Source organism: Nycticebus coucang, chromosome 15, assembly GCF_027406575.1.
Source record: "Nycticebus coucang isolate mNycCou1 chromosome 15, mNycCou1.pri, whole genome shotgun sequence".
Lineage (NCBI taxonomy): Eukaryota > Metazoa > Chordata > Mammalia > Primates > Lorisidae > Nycticebus > Nycticebus coucang.
Genome location: NC_069794.1, coordinates 78,178,430 through 78,201,680, shown reverse-complemented (window position 1 = coordinate 78,201,680; position 23,251 = coordinate 78,178,430). Strand labels below are relative to the sequence as shown.

The 23,251-nt window shown below is 37.6% G+C and overlaps 1 protein-coding gene and 1 non-coding gene across 3 annotated transcripts in view; both read right to left on the bottom strand.

Moving 5' to 3' along the window:
- The window catches only part of POLR1D (RNA polymerase I and III subunit D), a 62,081-nt gene that overhangs the window by 23,138 nt on the left and 15,692 nt on the right, over nucleotides 1-23,251 (bottom strand). Inside the window, exon 3 of one of the 2 annotated variants that reach the window (XM_053563356.1) lies at nucleotides 3,119-3,193. The exons of the other annotated variant lie outside the window; for it this stretch is intronic. Within the exon in view, the coding sequence (XP_053419331.1) occupies nucleotides 3,119-3,193 (75 nt within the window). The remainder of the gene's footprint in view (nucleotides 1-3,118; nucleotides 3,194-23,251) is intronic. 2 annotated transcript variants of the gene reach the window in all.
- LOC128567011 (U6 spliceosomal RNA) lies at nucleotides 21,991-22,097 on the bottom strand. Its single transcript, XR_008374688.1, has one exon. It is a non-coding gene; the product is annotated as a U6 spliceosomal RNA (small nuclear RNA).

Here is a 23,251-nt window from a genome sequence, read left to right as displayed (position 1 = left end):
AGGGATTTCTTTTCCCTATATTTTCATTTAATTTTATTTTATCTTTTATATAAACCATGTTTATGTTTCTAAAAGTCTAATCTACAAAATGAGATGTGTTTAAAAGTCTAGCTTCTCCTCTTATTCTTTTATATCCACTGTAATGACTTTTAATTGCAGGTAAAAGATCCAAAATAGGGATATTTACTGAATGCAAATGCTATTGCTAAAGTAGTGCCTAAAGGAGTAAAATTAATTCCTAGGTTTAAAATTTTCTTTTGTTTATGTTATTAAGTTTTAATAAGCTTAACTTACATAGAAACTACAAGAGTAAACTTTAGTTCTACATGGCTAAATTGTCACATAACCAAAATACATAGTTATTCTAATTTTTTATTTTTATATATATATTTTTTATTTTATTAAATCATAGCTGTGTACATTAATGTGATCATGGGGCACCATACACTAGTTTCATAGACTGTTTGACACATTTTCATCACACTGGTTAACATAGCCTTCCTGGCATTTTCTTAGTTATTGTGCTAAGACATTTACATTCCACATTTACTAAGTTTCACATGTACCCTTGTAAGATGCACCGCAGGTATAATCCCACCAATTCCCCTCCCTCTGTCCACTTCCCCCCTCCCTCCCCTCTCTTTCCCCCTTCTCCCTATTCTTAGGTTATAACTGGGTTATAGCTTTCATGTGAAAGCCATAAATTAGTTTCATAGTAGGGCTGAGTACATTGGATATTTTTCTTCCATTCTTGAGATACTTTACTAAGAAGAATATGTTCCAGCTCCATCCGGGTAAACATGAAAGAGAAGTAGATGTCTGGAACAGAATAGAGAACCAAGAGATGAATCCAGCTACTTACCGTTATTTAATCTTTGACAAGCCAATTAAAAACATTCAGTGGGGAAAAGATTCCCTGTTTAACAAATGGTGCTGGGTGAACTGGCTGGCAACCTGTAGAAGACTGAAACTGGACCCACACCTTTCACCATTAACTAAGATAGACTCTCACTGGATTAAAGATTTAAACTTAAGACACGAAACTATAAAAATACTAGAAGAGAGTGCAGGGAAAACCCTTGAAGAAATCGGTCTGGGTGAGTATTTTATGAGGAGGACCCCCCTGGCAATTGAAGCAGCTTCAATAATACACTACTGGGACCTGATCAAACTAAAAAGCTTCTGCACAGCCAAGAACACAGTAAGTAAAGCAAGCAAACAGCCCTCAGAATGGGAGAAGATATTTGCAGGTTATGTCTCTGACAAAGGTTTAATAACCAGAATCCACAGAGAACTCAAACGTATAAGCAAGAAAAGAACAAGTGGTCCCATCGCAGGCTGGGCAAGGGATTTGAAGAGAAACTTCTCTGAAGAAGACAGGTGCACGGCCTACAGACATATGAAAAAATGCTCATCATCTTTAATCATCAGAGAAATGCAAATCTAAACTACTTTGAGATTATCATCTAACTCCAGTAAGATTAGCCTATATCACAAAATCCCAAGACCAGAGATGTTGGCAGGGATGTGGAGAAAAGGGAACACTTCTACACTGCTGGTGGGAATGCAAATTAATACATTCCTTTTGGAAATATGTATGGGGAACACTTAGAGATCTAAAAATAGATCTGCCATTCAATCCTATAATTCTTCTAGTAGGTATATACCCAGAAGACCAAAAACCACATCATAACAAAGATATTTGTACCAGAATGTTTATTGCAGCCCTATTCATAATTGCTAAATCATGGAAAAAGCCCAAGTCCCATTGATCCACGAATGGATTAATAAATTGTGGTATATGTACACCATGGAATATTATGCAGCCTTATGCTAATTTTTTAAAATAAACTTTAATTTACTAAGGACTAAACAGAATTCTTGTTTTCTTTCTTTCTTTATTTTTTTACAGGGTCAGCTGGCTGTAGTGCAGTGGTGTCATCATAGCTCACTCCAATCTCAAACTCCTCGGCTATTTCATCCTCCCAAGTAGTTGGGATTATAGGCATGTACCATACACAGCTAATTTTTAAATTTTTTGCACAGATGGGGTCTTGCCATTGCCCAGACTGGTCCTGAATTCCTGTTCTCAAGTGGTCTTCCCACCCTGACCTCCCAAAGCACCAAGATTACAGATGGGAGCCACCTCTCCTGGCCCCAAACAGAAATTCTTAAGTGAGGAACACTGAAATAATATTACTTTTGCATAGGTGCCTTTGGGCACTATAGTATCTACATATCTTTTGGGGACTTGTAAACCAAAAATATGACAGAACCATAACGCTATCCTCCATATACACCCACAGCCCATCAATTTTTTTTTTTAGATTTTAAAAGAGGATTTATTTGAGAAACATATAAAACATGACAGAACACTTCACAGGACACAATAAAATAGGCAATAATAACACATATACTTTTGCAAGCATAAACACTCAAGGTATACGGATGACAGTCAAATCAGTGTAACAGTTATGAACAGATGAACCCTATTCATGAAGAAGGAATCATATTTATGAAAGTCAAGAAGGAAAATGTATAAATGCATATCACTACAGTTGGTAATTATATGCACCCAGCTTTTTTTATGTGTTTTTTGAGTTAAAAATTTTTTTTTTTAATTTTAGATTAATATAAGGGTACAAAGCATTAAGTTATATATTTACACGGCAGGTAAAAATCAGAGTTGTCGTTGTGTCCTGCACCCAGGGAGTTACATTGTACCCCCTGGCAGGGAAGCTATTGACCCTCTCCCCCTTCTGGAGTTTAACTGGGATTTGCTGCTTCTTGCAGCCTACTCCGTCATGTTTTTACAGTTCTTTGCAGCCTACTCCGTCATGTTTTTACAGTTCTTTGCCATTTCACTCTCAGCCGTTTTTCTACTCCACACTTGCCTCTGGGTGATTTCCTCTACATCTACAGTTTAACATTTCTTCTATATGCTAAAGATTTGCATATTTCTAACTCCAGCATCTATTTTTTTTTGCAGTTTTTTTGGCCAGGGCCAGGTTTGAACCTGCCACCTCCGGTATATGGGGCTGGCGCTCTACTCTTTGAGCCATGGGTGCCACCCTTGAATTTTTTTTTAAGTTTTAAGGAAGATTACTTAAGAACTTACCAACCCATAGGCCCCATTGTTTCTGCTCTTGTCTTCCCACGTTTTGCCTCCTTAAGCAGTTCTTCTATTGCTTTCCTGATGGGAAAAAGGAAGAAATTTGAGAGGCAGTCATCCCACTAAGTTTTGAGAATCAATTCATTCTAGACATACGATCTTGGGAAAGGAACAGACTTTTAAAGCATGGTTGCTGGGGCAAATTTTTTTTAAATGGTTGACAGTTTTGAACACAAAAATTAAAAGAAACTTTTTATACAAAGGGAAGAAACACTGAAAAGAAAATGAAAGAAAAAAATGCTGAAAAATATTTGCAATGAGACTGTTAAATTATACATCTTTAATACAAGAATACCATTTTTTCTTATTAAATTTTGAATAATACCCCAAAGACATGACTGGCCAAATATATCTATCTACACTGTAAATGTTCAAATTCACTGCTATTTAAAGAAACATCAATTAACCCAACAAGGACAAATGTTCTTGCCCTTATGGATATTCTCTATAAATAAAATAGATAATTCTCTTCTGTATTAATGGAGACTAAAGTTGATAACATTTCTGGAGGACAATGTGGCTACATGACAAAGAGCTTTAAGAATAGTATATACTATGTGACCTAAAAATCCTGCTTTTCCTTAAAAAATACTTAAATAAGCATGGAAAACTATATGTGTAAGGATCCTCATTAAACAACTTGTTAACAATCATGGAAAAAGAATAAAAACTTAAATATATTTGGCAATAAAGAATTGGTTAATCATGGCATATCCACACAAGTGAAAGATGAGCAGTCATTAAAAATGACTACAAATGAATACTTGGCACAGAAAGACATTCAGAACATGTTCAGTATATAAAGCTGATTGTGTGTGTATAGGATAATCCTAACTTTATTTACATGTGCATATGGCATAGAAAAACATTTGTAGTAATGTTATCAAAGTGGTATAATTAGTTTTGAGGTGTTATTTTGTTTGCTTCTCTGCATTTTCTATTTTTTCTACAATAAACATGTATTATTTGTGCAATTTTTAAAAAGAAGTAAAAAACCCAGAAAACTTATATGTCAACCAAGTTTAAAACTTTACTACGGCGCCTGTGGCTCAGTGAGTAGGGCGCCGGCCCCATATGCCGAGGGTGGCGGGTTCAAACCCAGCCCCGGCCAAACTGCAACAAAAAAATAGCCGGGCATTGTGGCGGGCGCCTGTAGTCCCAGCTGCTCGGGAGGCTGAGGCAAGAGAATCGCGTAAGCCCAGGAGTTAGAGGTTGCTGTGAGCCGTGTGACGCCACGGCACTCTACCCGAGGGCGGTACAGTGAGACTCTGTCTCTACAAAAAAAAAAAGAAAAAAAAAACTTTACTACGTATAAGATCCTATGTACGGTGCTCTGAATAGCAACATAGGAAGATGGTCATCCCTGGCTTGAATAGTACTTATGAGTTAAGAGGCATAACGCTGGAAACAGGCTGGGCATGGAGAATCATGCCAGTAATCCTAGCATCCCGGGAGTTTGAGAAGGCGTGGGAGGATTGCGTGAGATCAAGAGTGCCAGACCAGCCTGAGAGCGAGACCTCATCTCTACTAAAACTAGAAAAATTAACTGGATGTGGTGCATGTCTATAGTCCAAGTTCTCAGGAGGCAGAGGTAGGAGGATCATCTGAGCCCTGCAGTTTGAGGCTACAGTGAGCTATGATGATGCCACTGTACTCTAGCTGGGGTAACAGAGTGAGACTCTGTCTCAAAAAAAGTGGGAAACAAATAACAAATATAATCCAAAGACAGGACTATAAATCAAATCACAAAGTTTTGAAACTGGATAATTATATAGATTCTATATAAACATTTAATTACACTATTATAGTACTACTATATATACTTTACTTTTATTTTATCAAAATAAAACATGTACATAGCTTAAAAAGACAAATATTATTTAAAAGACTTATGGTAAAACACAGTAGTCTTCTATCTCATCCTTCTCTACCCACTAAAGAAAAATAATTTCAACTGTTTATCTGTTTCTCCTGGTATTTACTCCATGCCCCTAATTTTATGCTTTCAAACTATTTTACTACCCTCTTAATCTTTGACAAGTACATTGGCTTATTTTTATATAACATCTATTTTTATAAACTCACATTATGAATATTGAGATCTTCAAAAAATATCTTTTCAGTTAACTCAGCAGCCTGGTACATTTTGATCCTGGGAGGAACAGCTGACTGGTCAGAGAAGGGAAGCATCAGCTGGTCACTGCCATGTGCGCCTTCTCAGGCCCTGGACTCAGTCAGATGACATGTCACAGCATACGTGACATCACAAAGGGTAAGTGCATGTGATGACCACGTATCTTTCTTCTAGCTTTTTCAAATAACAACAACAATAATAATAATAATGATATAGTCTATTGAAATGATCTGGGGACTCTTGTCGTATACCGTAGTTCATGAAAAATTTATCTAGCTCTAAAACAGAGATCCTTTTTCATTCTTACAGATGTAAAGTAAAAAAATGAAAGGGTACAAATATTCCAGGTACAGTTCTCTCCTTCCCATAAATTAGCGTGGTGGTTTCTAAATACAAACAGATAATCAGTCATGTTTACATGCACCTAGGTGCTTACCTCCTGACCAAAGAACAGTTAAAAATCATTAGAGAAAAAACTTGTTTGAGTAGTTTCCCAATGATGAGCAAAATTTCAACGTTTACAATTACAAATAAACAAGAATTCATTTTCCCATAAAAAGTATGTTAGAATATTTGCCTAGCTTTGTAGACCAGATTACAAAAGGCTATTTGTGTCAGAATATGGTTGCAATGCTGTACATCTGCAGAAAACAATACTCAGTAAAGATTCTTGCAAAGACACAGAAAGCATATTCTTGGTACTTTCAAGAACTATGAAGTTTGACACTGATTCTTCTTTAGTTTCAGTTTCACTTAAAACTATCTCCAACACTGTTGTTAATTTTACTTGGCATGACTGAGGATGCTTTCTGTTTTATATGAATAATCAGAGAAAAGAAGGTGTTATGTATGAAAATGACTGAGGTGAAACACACTGACCAGGATGAAAGATCATAAAAGGAGGAGCAGAGCTTGGGTGGGGCAGCCACGTTCCTGCTGGGAAAATGGGCTTAGAGACAGTCCATAGCCCACACGGTACATACTGTCCTATTCCTGGGGTTAGGATGTCCAGGTTAGGCATTTGCAACTGGTTTAACAACTTACGCTGCTAGGGACCCATATGTTTACAAAGTAAACTTAGGAGTTATCTGAACATGATAACATATAATAATTATCACTACCAGTTTTCAGATAAGGGAAGTGATATTCAGAGACCTTGACTAAGTTGCCCAAAGTAACAGTGTTAATGATCAAGAAGGAAGAAGAACAGAGCCAACAGAACTGACCCATGTTTTTAGGGCTATGTATCATCTGTGTGCAGCAGATGTGTGCACAAATCTGCAAACATGTGTGCAGTAAATCCTGGAAAAATCATTTTCTCTTTATCATTAACAGGCACAAAATCAGTGGGGGAAAAGGCCTAACAGAGCACCACGGCTTCTGCACTTGTTCTAAAGTAACCAGGGGATAGGCTGGTAACTGGAGAGGCGGGAGGAGGACTAATCACAATTCTGTCCTAAGAATGTTGAGCAGCATTCTCTACTTCCCACCCCAAATTCTCCTCCATAAGCTCCCCCTCCAGGGCTTTACTTCCAAATATGAAGACAACAATTTATAGTAATCATGTATTCTGACCTTAAATGGTATCACCACCATTAAAACTAAGGGGAAAAAGTCATGCAGTTTTCCTACGACGGTAGCCTCTATTGTTTCCTTTGGAACTCTTGCTAATGAATTTCTGGGTAAGAAAATAGTAAATCTAGTTTCTTTTGCACATTATCACAGAGGCTAAATACTGTACTTAAATTATCAAAGATTATGAAACATCAATGTGAGTGAAATTAAGATAGTTTATGATGAGATGATTAAACAGATGTGTAAACAATAATTAAAATACAAGAAAAGCGAACAGTAGGAGAACGTATAAGAACTAAGTCCATACAGAACTTGAACAATTAAATTATTCAGATATAAATTTAGTTCTTGGTACACTAATTTTTATACCTGTTTCCTTTAAATATCTTAACAGTTTCTTTGTACAACAAATTTATTATATCAGAATATAAAGTTCCATGGAAAGAAGATCAAGAGAACTAGGTCATTAAGCAAACAGTTTTCCAGGCACAGGAACAAACCACGATCAATTTTCAATGATCCATGTGTGTATTATCTACAGCCAATTTTCCACCCTAGCTCATTTTCCTCAGGCCTGCTATTTGTTCCATTAGCCAGCTGGTACATGCTTAAGGAATGTCAACTGATCATAATAGCAGCTTAAATAAAACCCAAGTGGAAGTACAAATCTGGTACAAAATCATCTTAAAATCCAAAGTCAAACAAATTAGTTTTGAGTTATCTGGGTCTGTGTTTCTTTTCATTCACACAAATCAACAGAGTTTTAACGATGTCAATGTATTAGAACGGGTAGCAAATTTAAGGCAACTGATATAACCCACCAGAAATTGAAAGGCAAATTAAATAATACAGAACATAGGAAAATGGGAGCTTTATCGGAATCAACCTAGAGAAACTAAATCTCAAGTAAATGCTCAAAAAAGACATAAGAGTTAGAGAGAGAGAGAGAGAGAGATGGAGCTATACAAACCTGGCAATGGTGAAGGAAAGCTAAGAACATGGACTTTGTTTGTGCCTCCCTCAGTCTTGATCAACTAACTGTAAGGTACAGTGTCTGTCACATGATAAATGGACAAACAGGTTCGAAACAGGCAATCCATTGTTTAAGACTACTTTCTTCTTGATATGTTCAAATAAGCATGCCTTGGTGACAAGAACACAGGCTTCTCAGAAACCCGAGGAAATGAGTGTAGTGCCATTTGCTGCTGTTGACTGGGGAGCCACTGAAAAGGCCCAGCGCCATGTCAGTGGTGCAGGCAAGCAGCTAACCACCAAGTCATCCACATCTGTGTATGAGAAACTTTACTATAGCGACTGTCTTCCTATAAGGGACTGAAAAGGAGAGAAAAATGCAACAATCCACTTGATCTTCAGTAAGACTTTGATGTCACACCACAGATCATTCTGATTTTATATATGTATATAAAGGACAGATGACTAGATCACTTCTGGACATCTGCAAATAGCTATCTATGGGCTCATAATCAGCTAGTAGTAACTGGTGGTTTAGTAATCATGTAGATCTGTAGAAATCACAGGACAAAGTCTGAGTTCTGGCATGACTTATTATTTTGATTATAGCCATAGATAAAGATTCAAGATATCCTTATTTAATTTCAGTAAAATATCAAATTCTCTCAGGTCACCTATCAGTTGCAAAGAAAGGTAAGAAAATCCAAATTACAGAAATGGTTTTTGAAGACAAGGTAAAATTCAATTGAACATTGAAGTCATTTAGGAAATTAAAGGAATTATTCATAGACATAAGATGGAGGCACAAGATGTTAATTCTGTAAATTTTATTAAATTTAGGTAATTTACATCAAGCACTTCCTTGATATGAGGTAGTGATTTATATGGTGAACAAGGCTCTTCACTGAAGACGCTTATTATAATATTAGGGATTGTATACCAAATAAAGATGCATATATATGTTAAACAAACACTGGATTACCTAGGAGAACGTGGGAAAGAGGCGCCAACATTTTTTTTTTTTTTTGAGACAGAGTTTTACTTTGTCGCCCTCAGTAGAGTGTCATGGCATCATAGCTCAAACTCTTTTCTTTTTCCTGAGGCAGAGTCTCATTATGTCGCCCTTGTTTGAGTGCTGTGGCATCACAGCTCACAGCAACCTCAAACTCTTGGGCTTAAGTGATTCTCTTGCCTCAGCCTCCCAAGTAGCTGGGACTATAGGCATCCGCCACAATGACCCGCTAGTTTTATCGTTTGTTTTTGTTGTTGTTGTCATTGTTGTTTAGCAGGCCTGGGCCAGGTTTGAACCCACCAGCCCCAATGTATGTGGCCGGTGCCCTAACCACTAAGCTATGGGTGCTGAGCCCACCTTGAACTATTGGGCTCAACCGATTCTCCCAGCCTCCCGAGTAGATGGGACTATAGGTGTACACCACAATGCCCAGCTATTTTTAGAGACGGGGATCTCGATCTTGCTTAGGCTGGTCTCGAACCCATGAACTCAGGCTATCCACCTGCCTCAGCCTTCCAGAGTGCTAGGATTATAGGTGTGAGCCACAGTGTCTGGCCCAAGATTTTTTTATTTATAATATATCAAATACAGAGAGTCATGAGAAAAGGTGTTTAAGTTTTAAAAACAACTTGCCAGTAAAAGACTGGAGGGTGAAGGAAGAACATGAGTTTGAAAATAGGATTAATGAGACCTCTTGATTTCATGCTGATATGAACCAAAAAGAAAGAAAAAAGTGGTATTTTAAGCAATGGTGGAAAAATCAAAGATATTGCAGACTGCTTTTGACAATGATAGGTAATAACTACCCTAGATACTTCACAGGGTTGTTATGAGGACAGATTATTTTATTTGGATCCAAATGTTCTGTATTTTATATGAAGCACAAGAAATATGAAAGCTGTTTTTCACTTGACTACATTCCCAGAAGTCTGGGAACTTGTCTTTTTCATCTTAGTTTTCCGTACACTTGGCACATGGTAGGTACAAAGTTAAGATTTGGGGAATAAATGGGTTCTGGGTATGTGCAGTACATGATAAAAATGCAAGGATTTAAAGATAAAAATACTGCATCTCTTGCTGAACAGGCAATGATGGGTGAGATGGCAGAGGAAGAAAGACAAAGAGGTGAAAGGAAGACAAGAAAAAAGTAAGGTAACGTGCCATGAGGTGAGTGAGTGAATGTAACAAAAGGAGCGGATGGCTGGCTAGAGGGTCCCGAGTGACACCTCCTGCAGAACAAGAACAAGAACAAACAACAAGAACACAAGAGCACCACACATCCTCAGAGTTAACAAATACTGGGTACAGGGAGAAACCACACACATGGACTAAAGACACAGTGAGGCAGGCTGGACTAGCACTTGAAAATCTCAGCAAGGTTTCATATTTAGAGGACACTTTCCCCTTAGTGACTAATCAGAGATAAATGGCCATTGCTTAGCTTCTAATATTTTTTTACATTTTTATACAAGCAGGTAAAATGTGCTTTATTCATATATGCTATCCTGGCAACTCCATTTCTTAGTGGAGATGCCAATTGAGCATTGGAAATAAAGTGCTGAGTGTTGGAGTGGGAGGGCACTAATACAGAGATGTGAGATGTCAGAGTAGGGCCACTGGCCTGTCTCTGTAAAGCCTCGCCATATGGGATGCTCCCTGAGATCACCGCCTTCTAGGGAGTTGGCTCTAATGGTCCAGAAGCCTAATAATGGCTCAGGTACCCAAGTACATTAGCACATTTGCCATCTCACGCATGGTGGAGCTACGCTTAGGCCATGCCTTGTGTCCAAATCACTCTCCACTCACAGCCATAGCACCAGAGGCTTAGTCCAATGTTACCTTCTCCACTAAGCCTTCCTGTTTCTTCCATATCAATTGATGTAACCATGCCTTTCTTTCAGGCCACAGAGGGGCAAAGGAAGTCCTATATACCATATTTCCAAATACAGTACTTAGAAACTATTAAATAGGCTAAAAAATTAATTAAATTAATTTATTTAGAGATAGTGTCTTAGTTTGTCACCTTCTGTTGAGTGCTGCAATATTATAGGCGCCCACCATAACACCCGGCTAAAAGTTAAAAATTTTAGGCAGGGCATGGTGGCTCATGCCTATAATCCTAGCACTCTGGAAGGCCAAGGTGGGTGGACTGCTGAAGGTCAGGAATTGGAGACCAACCTGAGCAAGAGTGAGACTGCGTCTCTTAAAAAAAAAAAAAATGGCTGGGCATTGTAGTGGGCGCCTGTAATCCCAGCTAGTTGGGTGGCTGAAGTAAGAGTATCACTTGTACCCAAGAGTTTGAGGTTGCTGTGAGTTAAGATGCCATGGCACTCCATCAAGGGTGACAATATGAAATGCTGTTTCAAAAAAAAAAAAAAAAGCTAAAAATTTTATGAAAATATTCCTTCCTTCTATCATGACAAAATTTCTTGATTTCAACACGAATAAAAGTATGTAAAACTATTTTTTTATCAGCTGAAGTCAGTTAAACAAAAATGACAGAATTAACTTATTACATACATTGATCATTGTGATAATGAGTCAGTGATATTTGGATGAATACGAATACACATAATTCATACATATTTACTCCATGAAATGTATTGATTTTAGCAAAATCTTCAAATTGTTATAATTGAAATCTTCACATAAACTGAAAATTTATTTTTCCTTGCAAAGTATAGTTAGAAGATTTAATAAAACTTTAATATATGGCCCAATTTCTATGAAGCAAATGCTAACAGAATTCTGAATTTTGGGGTCTGATATTTAAGATAAGATATGAGGCTCAGCACCTATAGCTCAGTGGTTAGGGTGACGGCCACAAGCACTGGAGCTGGTGGGTTCAAACTCAGCCAGGGCCTGCTAAACAACAATGACAATTACAACAAAAAAATAGCTGGGCATTGTGGTGGGCACCTATAGACCCAGTTACTTGGGAGGCTGAGGCAAGAGAATCACTTAAGCCCAAGAGTTTAAGGTTGCCGTGAGCTGTGACACCATGATACTCTACCTAGGGTGATATAGTAAAACTCTGTCTCAAAAAAAAAATAAAAAAAGATGAGATATGAAAGTATGGTCTCAAGCATTTGTATAGAAAACACAGGGCCCTTTTTTTGTAAGCATAAGAAAGAGTTGGTGGTCTGTACCTGTGAATTCAACCAACTACTGCTCAAAAATATTAAAAAATAACAATATAATAATAAATAATGATAATGAGAAACAACAGTATAACAACTATTTACATAGCATTTAAATTGTATTAAATTTTATAAGTAATCTAGAAGTGATTTAAAGTGTATGTGAATTTTGGTATCTATGGGAGGTCTTAGAACCAATTCCTGTGGATACTGACAGAGGACCGTTATGTTCTTAAACCATAATAATTTAAAAAGCATCAAAAACAAAATGCAACTACTTAACATGGACAAAATTTCAAAATTACCTTATAATGTAAAAAGCTAAAAAAATAAATATTTAATGTTTTAAAATTTTTTTGTAAAATAATTCAAATAATAATAAATTCAAATAATCAAACTTCTTGCATGTTCCATGTAGATCTATACATATATTGTATAAATAGAACAGTAGTATAATTTACTACACAGCCTTCAGGTACAATGATTACAAATACTGTGCTAAGTTACGGGTAATCCAGAATTGTGAACTGAGATACTCTCCCAAGCAAGAACATGGAAGCTTGGCCCTAGTGGGAAACAATATTTCTTATAGTAGGATCTCAGCATTCATTCCAAGAGGGAGGGTTTGACAAGTTAATGCATCTTTTCTCTTCTAAGCATTTCTTTTCATTCTCTAAACCAGTGTCCACTTGAAAGTTAACAGTGGTATTACATGATCTTCACTTATTCAAACAGTTTCCCTTCATTCAAGGATGCAGGTCAAACTTGAGGAGGGTGCTTCCTGGGTTATGAATTGTAATGAGCACTAGATCCCCACTGACAGAGGCATCTACATGTTAGTGATATACAGGGCTGCCCTCCTTGCCCAGGTTCAAGGCAATGCTCCTTCAAATAACGATACAATAAGCATTTAATATGCACCACTAGGGATATGATAAAAAATAGTAATGGCAATAGGACCTATATACCACGTATCTTACAGTTAATACTTACAATTCTTCTATGTAACTACCATTTCACAGGTAAGGAAATAAGGAGAAAATAAGAAAAAGTCAAGAAACTTACCCATGGCCACAATAGCCATAAGTTATAGGGCTGGGGTATGAACCCAGGCAGTCTGACTCTTGGGTCCAGACCTTAACCCTCACACTACAGGCCTGTGGAAAGGCATGATCCTACCCTCAAGAAGCTCAGGTTATTGGGAGAGGCAAGAGAAGGGATGGCAGCAATATTTTATTATACTTATCATGAGAACTGATTTAGCAAAGAAAAAACTCTATCCCTTCACTCGGCCTTCAATGTTCTCAAATCTCTGCAGTTAACCATTTATAGGTGACCTCTGAGTCTTGGTTATTAATACAGAGAGATGACTTCTTCAGTTAATATTAATAGTTAATATGTGGGTTGTTTCTTAATAGTTTAGCTCCTAGAGGGAAAACTTATTTCTCAGTTCCTAAGACATCTATCTCACTGTAGGTATTTGACTACATTTTCAAAGCAACAAGTATTTTTGCAAATATTTATTCTTAAATCCTGATAGAGAAAATAGTGATTCATTTTCAGTTATTATGAAACTTGATTAAATGTGCTGTGGTAAATTTTATATACATTTTGAAGAAAAGCATCTCTTACTAAAAATAAATTTGTGGGGGCGGGGGTAGGGTTACAACTCAGAATAGAAAAGCTTATGAATTATACAATACCAGGAATAGCAGCTCTATTTGATAGGTCAACTGCTAGATTTAAAAATATTATACTATATGTGTTTCTGAAATATTAGTTGGGGGGAATAAATCTAGACAGAGAATATAAGATCAAATAATACTTGAGCTCTTTTACTTAATGAAAAGCATGTTCTCTCTTTAACAGAACAGATGCTTTGTAGAACAAAACTGATGAAAAGAAAACTGAAAAAGAAAAAGGGGTTTTACAGTTCAGAAAGATGGATGTGGATGAGAGCCAATATACAAACACAGAAAAGCTAATATGGCAGCTGCTTAAATTTAGTAAAAGCCAGGAAAAATGGCAGAAAACCAAAAAGCAGAAATATAAAATTTAAACTCTCCCAAAATAGCTATTCAAAATACAAATAGGAAAAAAAAATCACAGAAAGTGTACAAAAGAAAATATTTCAATTTAAAGCCTCTGAAGTTTGCCCCTATAGCTTTCTATAATGAGGGTGGACATTTGGCATACTGTCCTTCGATAAACACACCACAAATGAGAAAAACCACCCCACCAAAAGCTTGGTCTGTAAACCACTCTCTTAATCCTAAAAGAGCTTTATTTTATACAAATCAGCTACAGTTCTCTGTAGACTGTCCTAAACAATGCTTCAGAATTCCTGGATCTCAGCCCTGAGGATGGCCTATTTAGCAGAAAGTCTGGTCAGCCTGCTGAAGATGTTTTCTTCAGCTGGGGCAAAGCTACAATAATCTGCTAAGAAATACACTGTCCGCTCCTTATAGAACTTAGTGTCTGATTCCTCAAATGATTATAAATTATACTGAGAGCTAAGAGCCAAAGAATAGGGGAAAAATGAAGATAAAAGAAAGTTCCAGAATGAGTACAGTAGGATTTTGACATCTAATCATTTCATGTTCTTTTAAAAGATTCTTTTCATTTTAAATACATGTAGAAACCAGTCTGTTGAAGATGTTATTTCAAGATAAATAATTTACCTATCATTATCTGAATTAAGCAGTTTTCAACTCAGGAAAAAAACATATTTATACTTTTAATTCTTAAGAAGTCCAGCAATATACAATGAGATGGGAAGAAAAGAATGTCTGCGTGCCATAACCACCAGCTCAGGCTCAGTTAACTGCCCTGGGTATTCTCAGTGCAAGGCAGAGTTTGGCCTTAGGAAGCACCAGATAATAAAGAGCCAGTGAAAATAGAGGGCATAGCCCACTCTATAGAAAGAATGTTTTCCTCCTCCCTGTGGACTGCCAGACTCGGCCTCATCTTGACCACCAGGCAGCTTCTGTCTTGCATATTCTAGACATCAAACACAATTGGCAGGTAGAAATTTTGAAAAAAAAATATATAGTATACAGGTACACAGACAATATTTTCTACATTAATAACTAAATATAAAATATACTATACAAAATAGTTTATGCCAGCACAATGGCATGCACCTGTAGTCCCAGATACCCCAGCAGCTGAGGTGGGAAGATCACTTTAGCCCAAGAATTCAAGACCAGCGTGGTAACACAGTGAGACCTAGTCTCTAAAATAAAAAAAAAAAATTTAAACCAATCAGTACATTCTTGACTCTTTGAATACTGTATGTCAAATTCAAGTTGTTTTTCACATGCTAATTTATACAGCAATGAAATTATGTAGGAGAAGATAATTTTAAATCCCATTTTATAATTAAAAATTATTGCTTTGGAAAAAAACCTCTGTATTTCTAGAACGTAGTAGTTAAATAGTTAAAACAAGTACACACACACACAAACCTAACTTTGGGAGCAGTGTTCCTTTGAAGAAAATGTTTACAAAAGTTCAAAGTACTGAACTTAGGTGGCCCACTGAACAAGTCAGCCAAACTTAGGAACTGTGCATATAAGGTTTTGAATTTACTTTCAAAGACCTCAGAGATGCTTCCTTCTTAGCCAGCTAAAATCGTAGCACACTGGGGTAAAGCAAATGCATTCTTACAGCACAAATGCTGCATTCAACAGCCCAGAAAGGCTGGAGAGATAACTGATGGGAAGGAATAAGCTCATGAAGACTAACCTTTATAAGAGAAAAGCACGAGCATGGAAAATTCCATTACTGATTAATCCAAGCTTTACATTTACATCTTACCGTATGTTATAGCAACAACATATCAGCTGCCAAAAGAAAGAAACCATACAGAGTAATATAACTGACAACTGGCATCAGAACCCAGCTTAAAACAACCAAGAGCCGGCATTTTGACAAGCCCTCCAGGCAAACCCCTGGTGCACTAAATTTTGAGAACCAATGATTGACAACTCTGGCTGCGGTAGAAAAAAAAGCGTTTGGTGTTTGCAGGAGACAAGCCTAGATGGGCAGAGAAGAGCCCTTTCTTCATGGGCGGAGCAAGATGGCAGCCGAGTAACAGCTTCCTTGCATCTGGGCACCGTGAGTCTGGGGAGATAGGACTCCAGGCATCTCTGGCTGGTGGGAACTGCCTATCATCACTCCTATGAGGATACAGGGAGTCAGCGAGAGACTTCTGGACCCCAAGAGGAGGACTAAAACAGTGGAAAACCGGCAAGTGGTCGCGTGTGTTCAACCCGTCTAAACCCGCCCACAACTTCCACAGGCACAAGAACTTAAAGAGCAAGAGGAAGTGAAAGGAAAATTAGGGCAAGGAAACAGATAAAAGAAATCACTCATGAGGAAGAATCAGCAGAAAACTCCAGGCAACACGAAGAACCAGTCCAGAACAACCCCGCCAAGGGACCATGAGGTAGCTACTGCAGAGGATTCCACCTATACAGAAATGTTAGGAATGACAGAAAGGGAATTTAGAATACACATGTTGAAAACAATGAAAGAAATGATGGAAACAATGAAGGAAACTGCTAATAAAGTGGAAAATAACCAAAAGGAAATCCAAAAACAGAATCAAATCAGAGATGAACGATATGAAGAATATAAAAAGGATATAGCAGAGCTGAAGGAAATGAAACAGTCAATCAGGGAACTTAAAGATGCAATGGAAAGTATCAGCAACAGGTTAGACCATGCAGAAGAAAGAATTTCAGAGGTAGAAGACAAAGTTTTTGAGATAACTCAGACAGTAAAAGAGGCAGAAAAGAAGAGAGAGAAAGCAGAACGTTCACTGTCAGAATTATGGGACTTTATGAAACGTTCCAACATACGAGTTATAGGAATTCCAGAAGGGGAAGAAGAATGCCCCAGAGGAATGGAAGCCATACTAGAGAATATTATAAAAGAAAATTTCCCGAACATCACCAAAGATTCTGACACACTGCTTTCAGAGGGCTATCGGACCCCAGGTCGCCTCAACTCTAACCGAGCTTCTCCAAGACACATTGTGATGAACCTGTCCAAAGTCAAGACAAAAGAAAAGATTCTGCAAGCTGCCAGGAGTAAGCGCCAGTTGACCTACAGGGGCAAATCCATCAGAGTGACCTCAGACTTCTCTAATGAAACTTTCCAAGCAAGAAGACAATGGTCATCTACCTTTAATCTACTTAAACAGAACAATTTTCAGCCCAGAATTCTGTACCCTGCTAAGCTAAGCTTCAAAATTGATGGAGAAATCAAATCATTTACGGATATACAAACATTGAGGAAATTCACCACAACAAGACCAGCTCTACAGGGAATACTTCAACCTGTTCTGCACACTGACCACCACAATGGATCAGCAGCAAAGTAAGAACTCAGAAATCAAAGGACAGAACCTAACCTCCACACTGATGCAAAAGATAAAACTAAGCAATGGACTCTCACCAAATAAGACGAATAGAATACTACCACACTTATCAATTATCTCCATAAATGTTAATGGCTTGAATTCCCCACTGAAGAGACATAGATTGGCTGACTGGATTAAAAAACACAAGCCATCCATTTGCTGTCTGCAAGAAACACACCTGGCTTCAAAAGACAAATTAAAGCTCCGAGTCAAGGGTTGGAAGACAATTTTTCAGGCAAATGGAATTCAGAAGAAAAGAGGAGTTGCAATCTTATTTTCAGATACATGTGGATTTAAAGCAACTAAAGTCAAAAAAGACAAAGATGGTCACTTTATATTGGTCAAGGGAAAACTACAACAAGAAGACATTTCAATTCTAAATATCTATGCACCAAATTTAAATGCTCCCAGATTCTTGAAACAGACCTTACTCAGTCTGAGCAATATGATATCTGATAATACCATCATAACAGGGGACTTTAACACACCTCTTACAGAGCTGGACAGATCCTCTAAACAGAAATTAAACAAAGATATAAGAGATTTAAATGAGACCCTAGAACAATTATGCTTGATAGACGCATATAGAACACTCCACCCCAAAGATAAAGAATATACATTCTTCTCATCACCCCATGGAACATTCTCCAAAATTGATCATATCCTGGGACACAAAACAAATATCAACAGAATCAAAAGAATTGAAATTTTACCTTGTATCTTTTCAGACCATAAGGCACTAAAGGTGGAACTCAACTCTAAAAAAAATGCTCGACCCCATCCAAAGGCATGGAAATTAAACAATCTTCTGTTGAATAACAGATGGGTGCAGGAAGAAATCAAACAGGAAATCACTAACTTCCTTAAGCATAACAACAATGAAGACACAAGCTACCAAAACCTGTGGGATACTGCAAAAGCAGTTTTGAGAGGAAAATTCATCGCTTTAGATGCCTACATTCGAAAAACAGACAGAGAGCACATCAACAATCTCACAAGAGACCTTATGGAATTGGAAAAAGAAGAACAATCTAAGCCTACACTCAGTAGAAGAAAAGAAATCTCCAAAATCAAATCAGAGATCAATGAAATTGAAAACAAAAGAATCATTCAGAAAATTAATGAAACAAGGAGTTGGTTTTTTGAAAAAATAAATAAAATAGATAAACCATTGGCCAGACTAACTAGAAATAGAAAAGTAAAATCTCTAGTAACCTCAATCAGAAATGATAAAGGGGAAATAACAACTGATCCCACAGAGATACAAGAGATCATCTCTGAATACTACCAGAAACTCTATGCCCAGAAATTTGACAATGTGAAGGAAATGGATCAATATTTGGAATCACACCCTCTCCCTAGACTTGGCCAGGAAGAAATAGACCTCCTGAACAGACCAATTTCAAGCACTGAGATCAAAGAAACAATAAAAAAGCTTCCAACTAAAAAATGCCCTGGTCCAGATGGCTTCACTCCAGAATTCTATCAAACCTTCAAGGAAGAGCTTATTCCTGTACTGCAGAAATTATTCCAAAAAATTGAGGAAGAAGGAATCTTCCCCAACACATTCTATGAAGCAAACATCACCCTGATACCAAAACCAGGAAAAGACCCAAACAAAAAGGAGAATTTCAGACCAATCTCACTCATGAATATAGATGGAAAAATTCTCAACAAAATCCTAGCCAATAGATTACAGCTTATCATCAAAAAACTCATTCATCATGATCAAGCAGGCTTCATCCCAGGGATGCAAGGCTGGTTCAACATACGCAAGTCCATAAACGTTATCCACCATATTAACAGAGGCAAAAATAAAGATCACATGATCCTCTCAATAGATGCAGAAAAAGCATTTGACAAAATCCAGCATCCTTTTCTAATTAGAACACTCAAGAGTATAGGCATAGGTGGCACATTTCTAAAACTGATTGAAGCTATCTATGACAAACCCACAGCCAATATTTTACTGAATGGAGTAAAACTGAAAGCTTTTCCTCTTAGAACTGGAACCAGACAAGGTTGTCCTCTGTCACCTTTACTATTCAACATAGTGCTGGAAGTTCTAGCCAATACAATTAGGCAAGACAAGGAAATAAAGGGAATCCAAATGGGAGCAGAGGAGGTCAAACTCTCCCTCTTTGCTGACGACATGATCTTATACTTAGAGAACCCCAAAGACTCAACCACAAGACTACTAGAAGTCATCAAAAAATACAGTAATGTTTCAGGATATAAAATCAATGTCCACAAGTCAGTAGCCTTTGTATACACCAATAACAGTCAAGAGGAGAAGCTAATTAAGGACACAACTCCCTTCACCATAGTTTCAAAGAAAATGAAATACCTAGGAATATACCTAACGAAGGAGGTGAAGGACCTCTATAAAGAAAACTATGAACTCCTCAGAAAGGAAATAGCAGAGGATATTAACAAATGGAAGAACATACCATGCTCATGGATGGGAAGAAACAACATTGTTAAAATGTCTATACTTCCCAAAGCAATCTACCTATTCAATGCCATTCCTATCAAAGTACCTACATCGTACTTTCAAGATTTGGAAAAAATGATTCTGCGTTTTGTATGGAACCGGAAAAAACCCCGTATAGCTAAGGCAGTTCTTAGTAACAAAAATAAAGCTGGGGGCATCAGCATACCAGATTTTAGTCTGTACTACAAAGCCATAGTGCTCAAGACAGCATGGTACTGGCACAAAAACAGAGACATAGACACTTGGAATCGAATTGAACACCAAGAAATGAAACTAACATCTTACAACCACCTAATCTTCGATAAACCAAACAAGAACTTACCTTGGGGGAAAGACTCCCTATTCAATAAATGGTGTTGGGAGAATTGGATGTCTGCGTGTAAAAGACTGAAACTGGACCCACACCTTTCCCCACTCACAAAAATTGATTCAAGATGGATAAAGGACTTAAATTTAAGGCACGAAACAATAAAAATCCTCAAAGAAAGCATAGGAAAAACACTGGAAGATATTGGCCTGGGGGAAGACTTCATGAAGAAGTCTGCCATGGCAATTGCAACAACAACAAAAATAAACAAATGGGACTTCATTAAACTGAAAAGCTTCTGTACAGCTAAGGTGACGATAACCAAAGCAAAGAGACAACCCACACAATGGGAAAGGATATTTGCATATTTTCAATCAGACAAAAGCTTGATAACCAGGATCTATAGAGAACTCAAATTAATCCACATGAAAAAAGCCAACAATCCCTTATATCAATGGGCAAGAGACATGAATAGAACTTTCTCTAAAGACGACAGACGAATGGCTAACAAACACATGAAAAAATGTTCATCATCTCTATATATTAGAGAAATGCAAATCAAAACATCCCTGAGATATCATCTAACCCCAGAGAGAATGGCCCACATCGCAAAATCTCAAAACTGCAGATGCTGGCGTGGATGTGGAGAGAAGGGAACACTTTTACACTGCTGGTGGGACTGCAAACTAGTACAACCTTTCTGGAAGGAAGTATGGAGAAACCTCAAAGCACTCAACCTAGACCTCCCATTCGATCCTGCAATCCCATTACTGGGCATCTACCCAGAAGGAAAAAAATCCTTTTATCATAAGGACACTTGTACTAGACTGTTTATTGCAGCTCAATTTACAATCGCCAAAATGTGGAAACAGCCTAAATGCCCACCAACCCAGGAATGGATTAACAAGCTGTGGTATATGTATACCATGGAATACTATTCAGCCATTAAAAAAAAAAAAAAAAAAAAAAAAAAAAATGGAGACTTTACATCCTTCGTATTAACCTGGATGGAAGTGGAAGACATTATTCTTAGTAAAGCATCACAAGAATGGAGAAGCATGAATCCTATGTACTCAATCTTGATATGAGGACAATTAATGACAATTAAGGTTATGGGGGGGGAAGCAGAAAGAGAGAGGGAGGGAGTGGGGTGGGGCCTTAGTGTGTGTCACACTTTATGGGGGCAAGACATGATTGCAAGAGGGACTTTACCTAACAATTGCAATCAGTGTAACCTGGCTTATTGTACCCTCAATGAATCCCCAACAATAAAAAAAAAAAGGAAAAAAAAAAAAAAAAAAAAAAAAAAAAACAACCAAGAGCCAGATAGTTCTAATGTAGAACCTTATCAATCAGAGACGTAAAATTACTTACATGTGATAATATAACCAAGAAGGGAAATATGAAATCATGATCTAGAGTCAATGTCTAACTATGCACTGTTTTCACAAAATATAAAAACTTAAACACAACTATCTCCTCTGCCTCTGTTAATGTGTTACTGCTATGCTTTAAGTAGTTGTACATATTAGAATCACCTCATTTAATGCTAAAACACAAACCATCCTTAGGGATGCAACAGCAGCTGCAGTTTAACCAGATGAAGCAATGCTAACAAAGAGTTTAGAACTCGGTTAAGAATAGAATAGGTGCCCAATTGAGACTGCGGGGGGAAATTCTGAGAGACAGATCATGCTGACTACCCAAATAGTATTATTTGGCTTCCATCCAAAGTCTAATAGATTCTTTTTTTTTTTTAAATATGGAACGCTTCACGAATTTGCGTGTCATCCTTGCGCAGGGGCCATGCTAATCTTCTCTGTATCGTTCCAATTTTAGTATATGTGCTGCCGAAGCGAGCACGAAAGTCTAATAGATTCTTATGCTCACAAAAAAAAAGAGGACACTGCATTTTCTTACAAATGCTTAGGGCCATACTTCTCATCTGAAATATTGAACCCCTAAATTCACATGTCTCTTTTAGCATTTACTTAATAGAAATGGGGTCATTTACTAAACTTCTGTATTTATTTATTTATTTGAGACAGAGTCTCACTCTGTTGCCCTGGGTTGAGTGCCATAGCATTGCAGCTCACAGCAACCTCAAACTCCTTGGTTTGAGCAATCCTCTTGCCTCAGCCTGAGTAGATGGGACTAGAGGCACCTGTCACCACACCAGGCCTAAACTTCTGTTTAGTTTCTACACAAGCAGTGTCTCTAAAGAGGGTCCAAATCGAAGTATTTATAAAGCTCTTTTGACTATAACTTGCAAGGAATAAAAGCCAAAATAATTAAAACGCTCAGGAAAAGACCATTAAATACTATATTATTTTTAAAAAGTAAAGCAAAAAGTTTCCAATTGTTAGAGATTATCTAGTTTAAATTTGTCACACAAAGCCAAGGAAATTATTGTTAAGAAAAATTTCCAGGCACAGTGGTTTATGCTTGTAATCCCAGCACTCTGGGAGGCTGAGACAGGTTGAGCTCAGGAGTTCAAGACCAGCCTGAGCCATTAAACCCTGTCTCTATTAAAAATAGAAGGCCAGATGCAGTGGCTCATGTCTATAATCCCAACACCCTGGTAGCCAAGGCGGGTGGATTGCTTGAGCTCATAGGTTCAAGACCAGCCTGACCCAGAGCGAGACCCCAGTCTCTAAAAATAGCTGGCGTTATGGCGGGCGCCTGTAGTCTTAGCTACTTGGGAGGCTGAAGCAAGAGAATTGCTTGAGCCCGAGTCTGAGGTTGCTGTGAGCTATGACACCATGGCACTCTGTTGAGGGTGACAAAGTGAGAGTCTGTCTCCAAAAAAAAAAAGAAAAATTAGCCAGGTATTGTGGCAGGTGCTTGTAGTCGGCTACTCAGGAGGCTGAGGTAAGAAGACTGCTTGAACCTAGGAGTTTGAGGTTGCTGTGAGCTATGATGACATCAGGGCAATCGACCCAAAGCAACAGAGTGAAATTCTGCCCCCTCCACCCCAAAAAGGGAAAAGTTAACAATGCTAAATTATTTGCCTAACA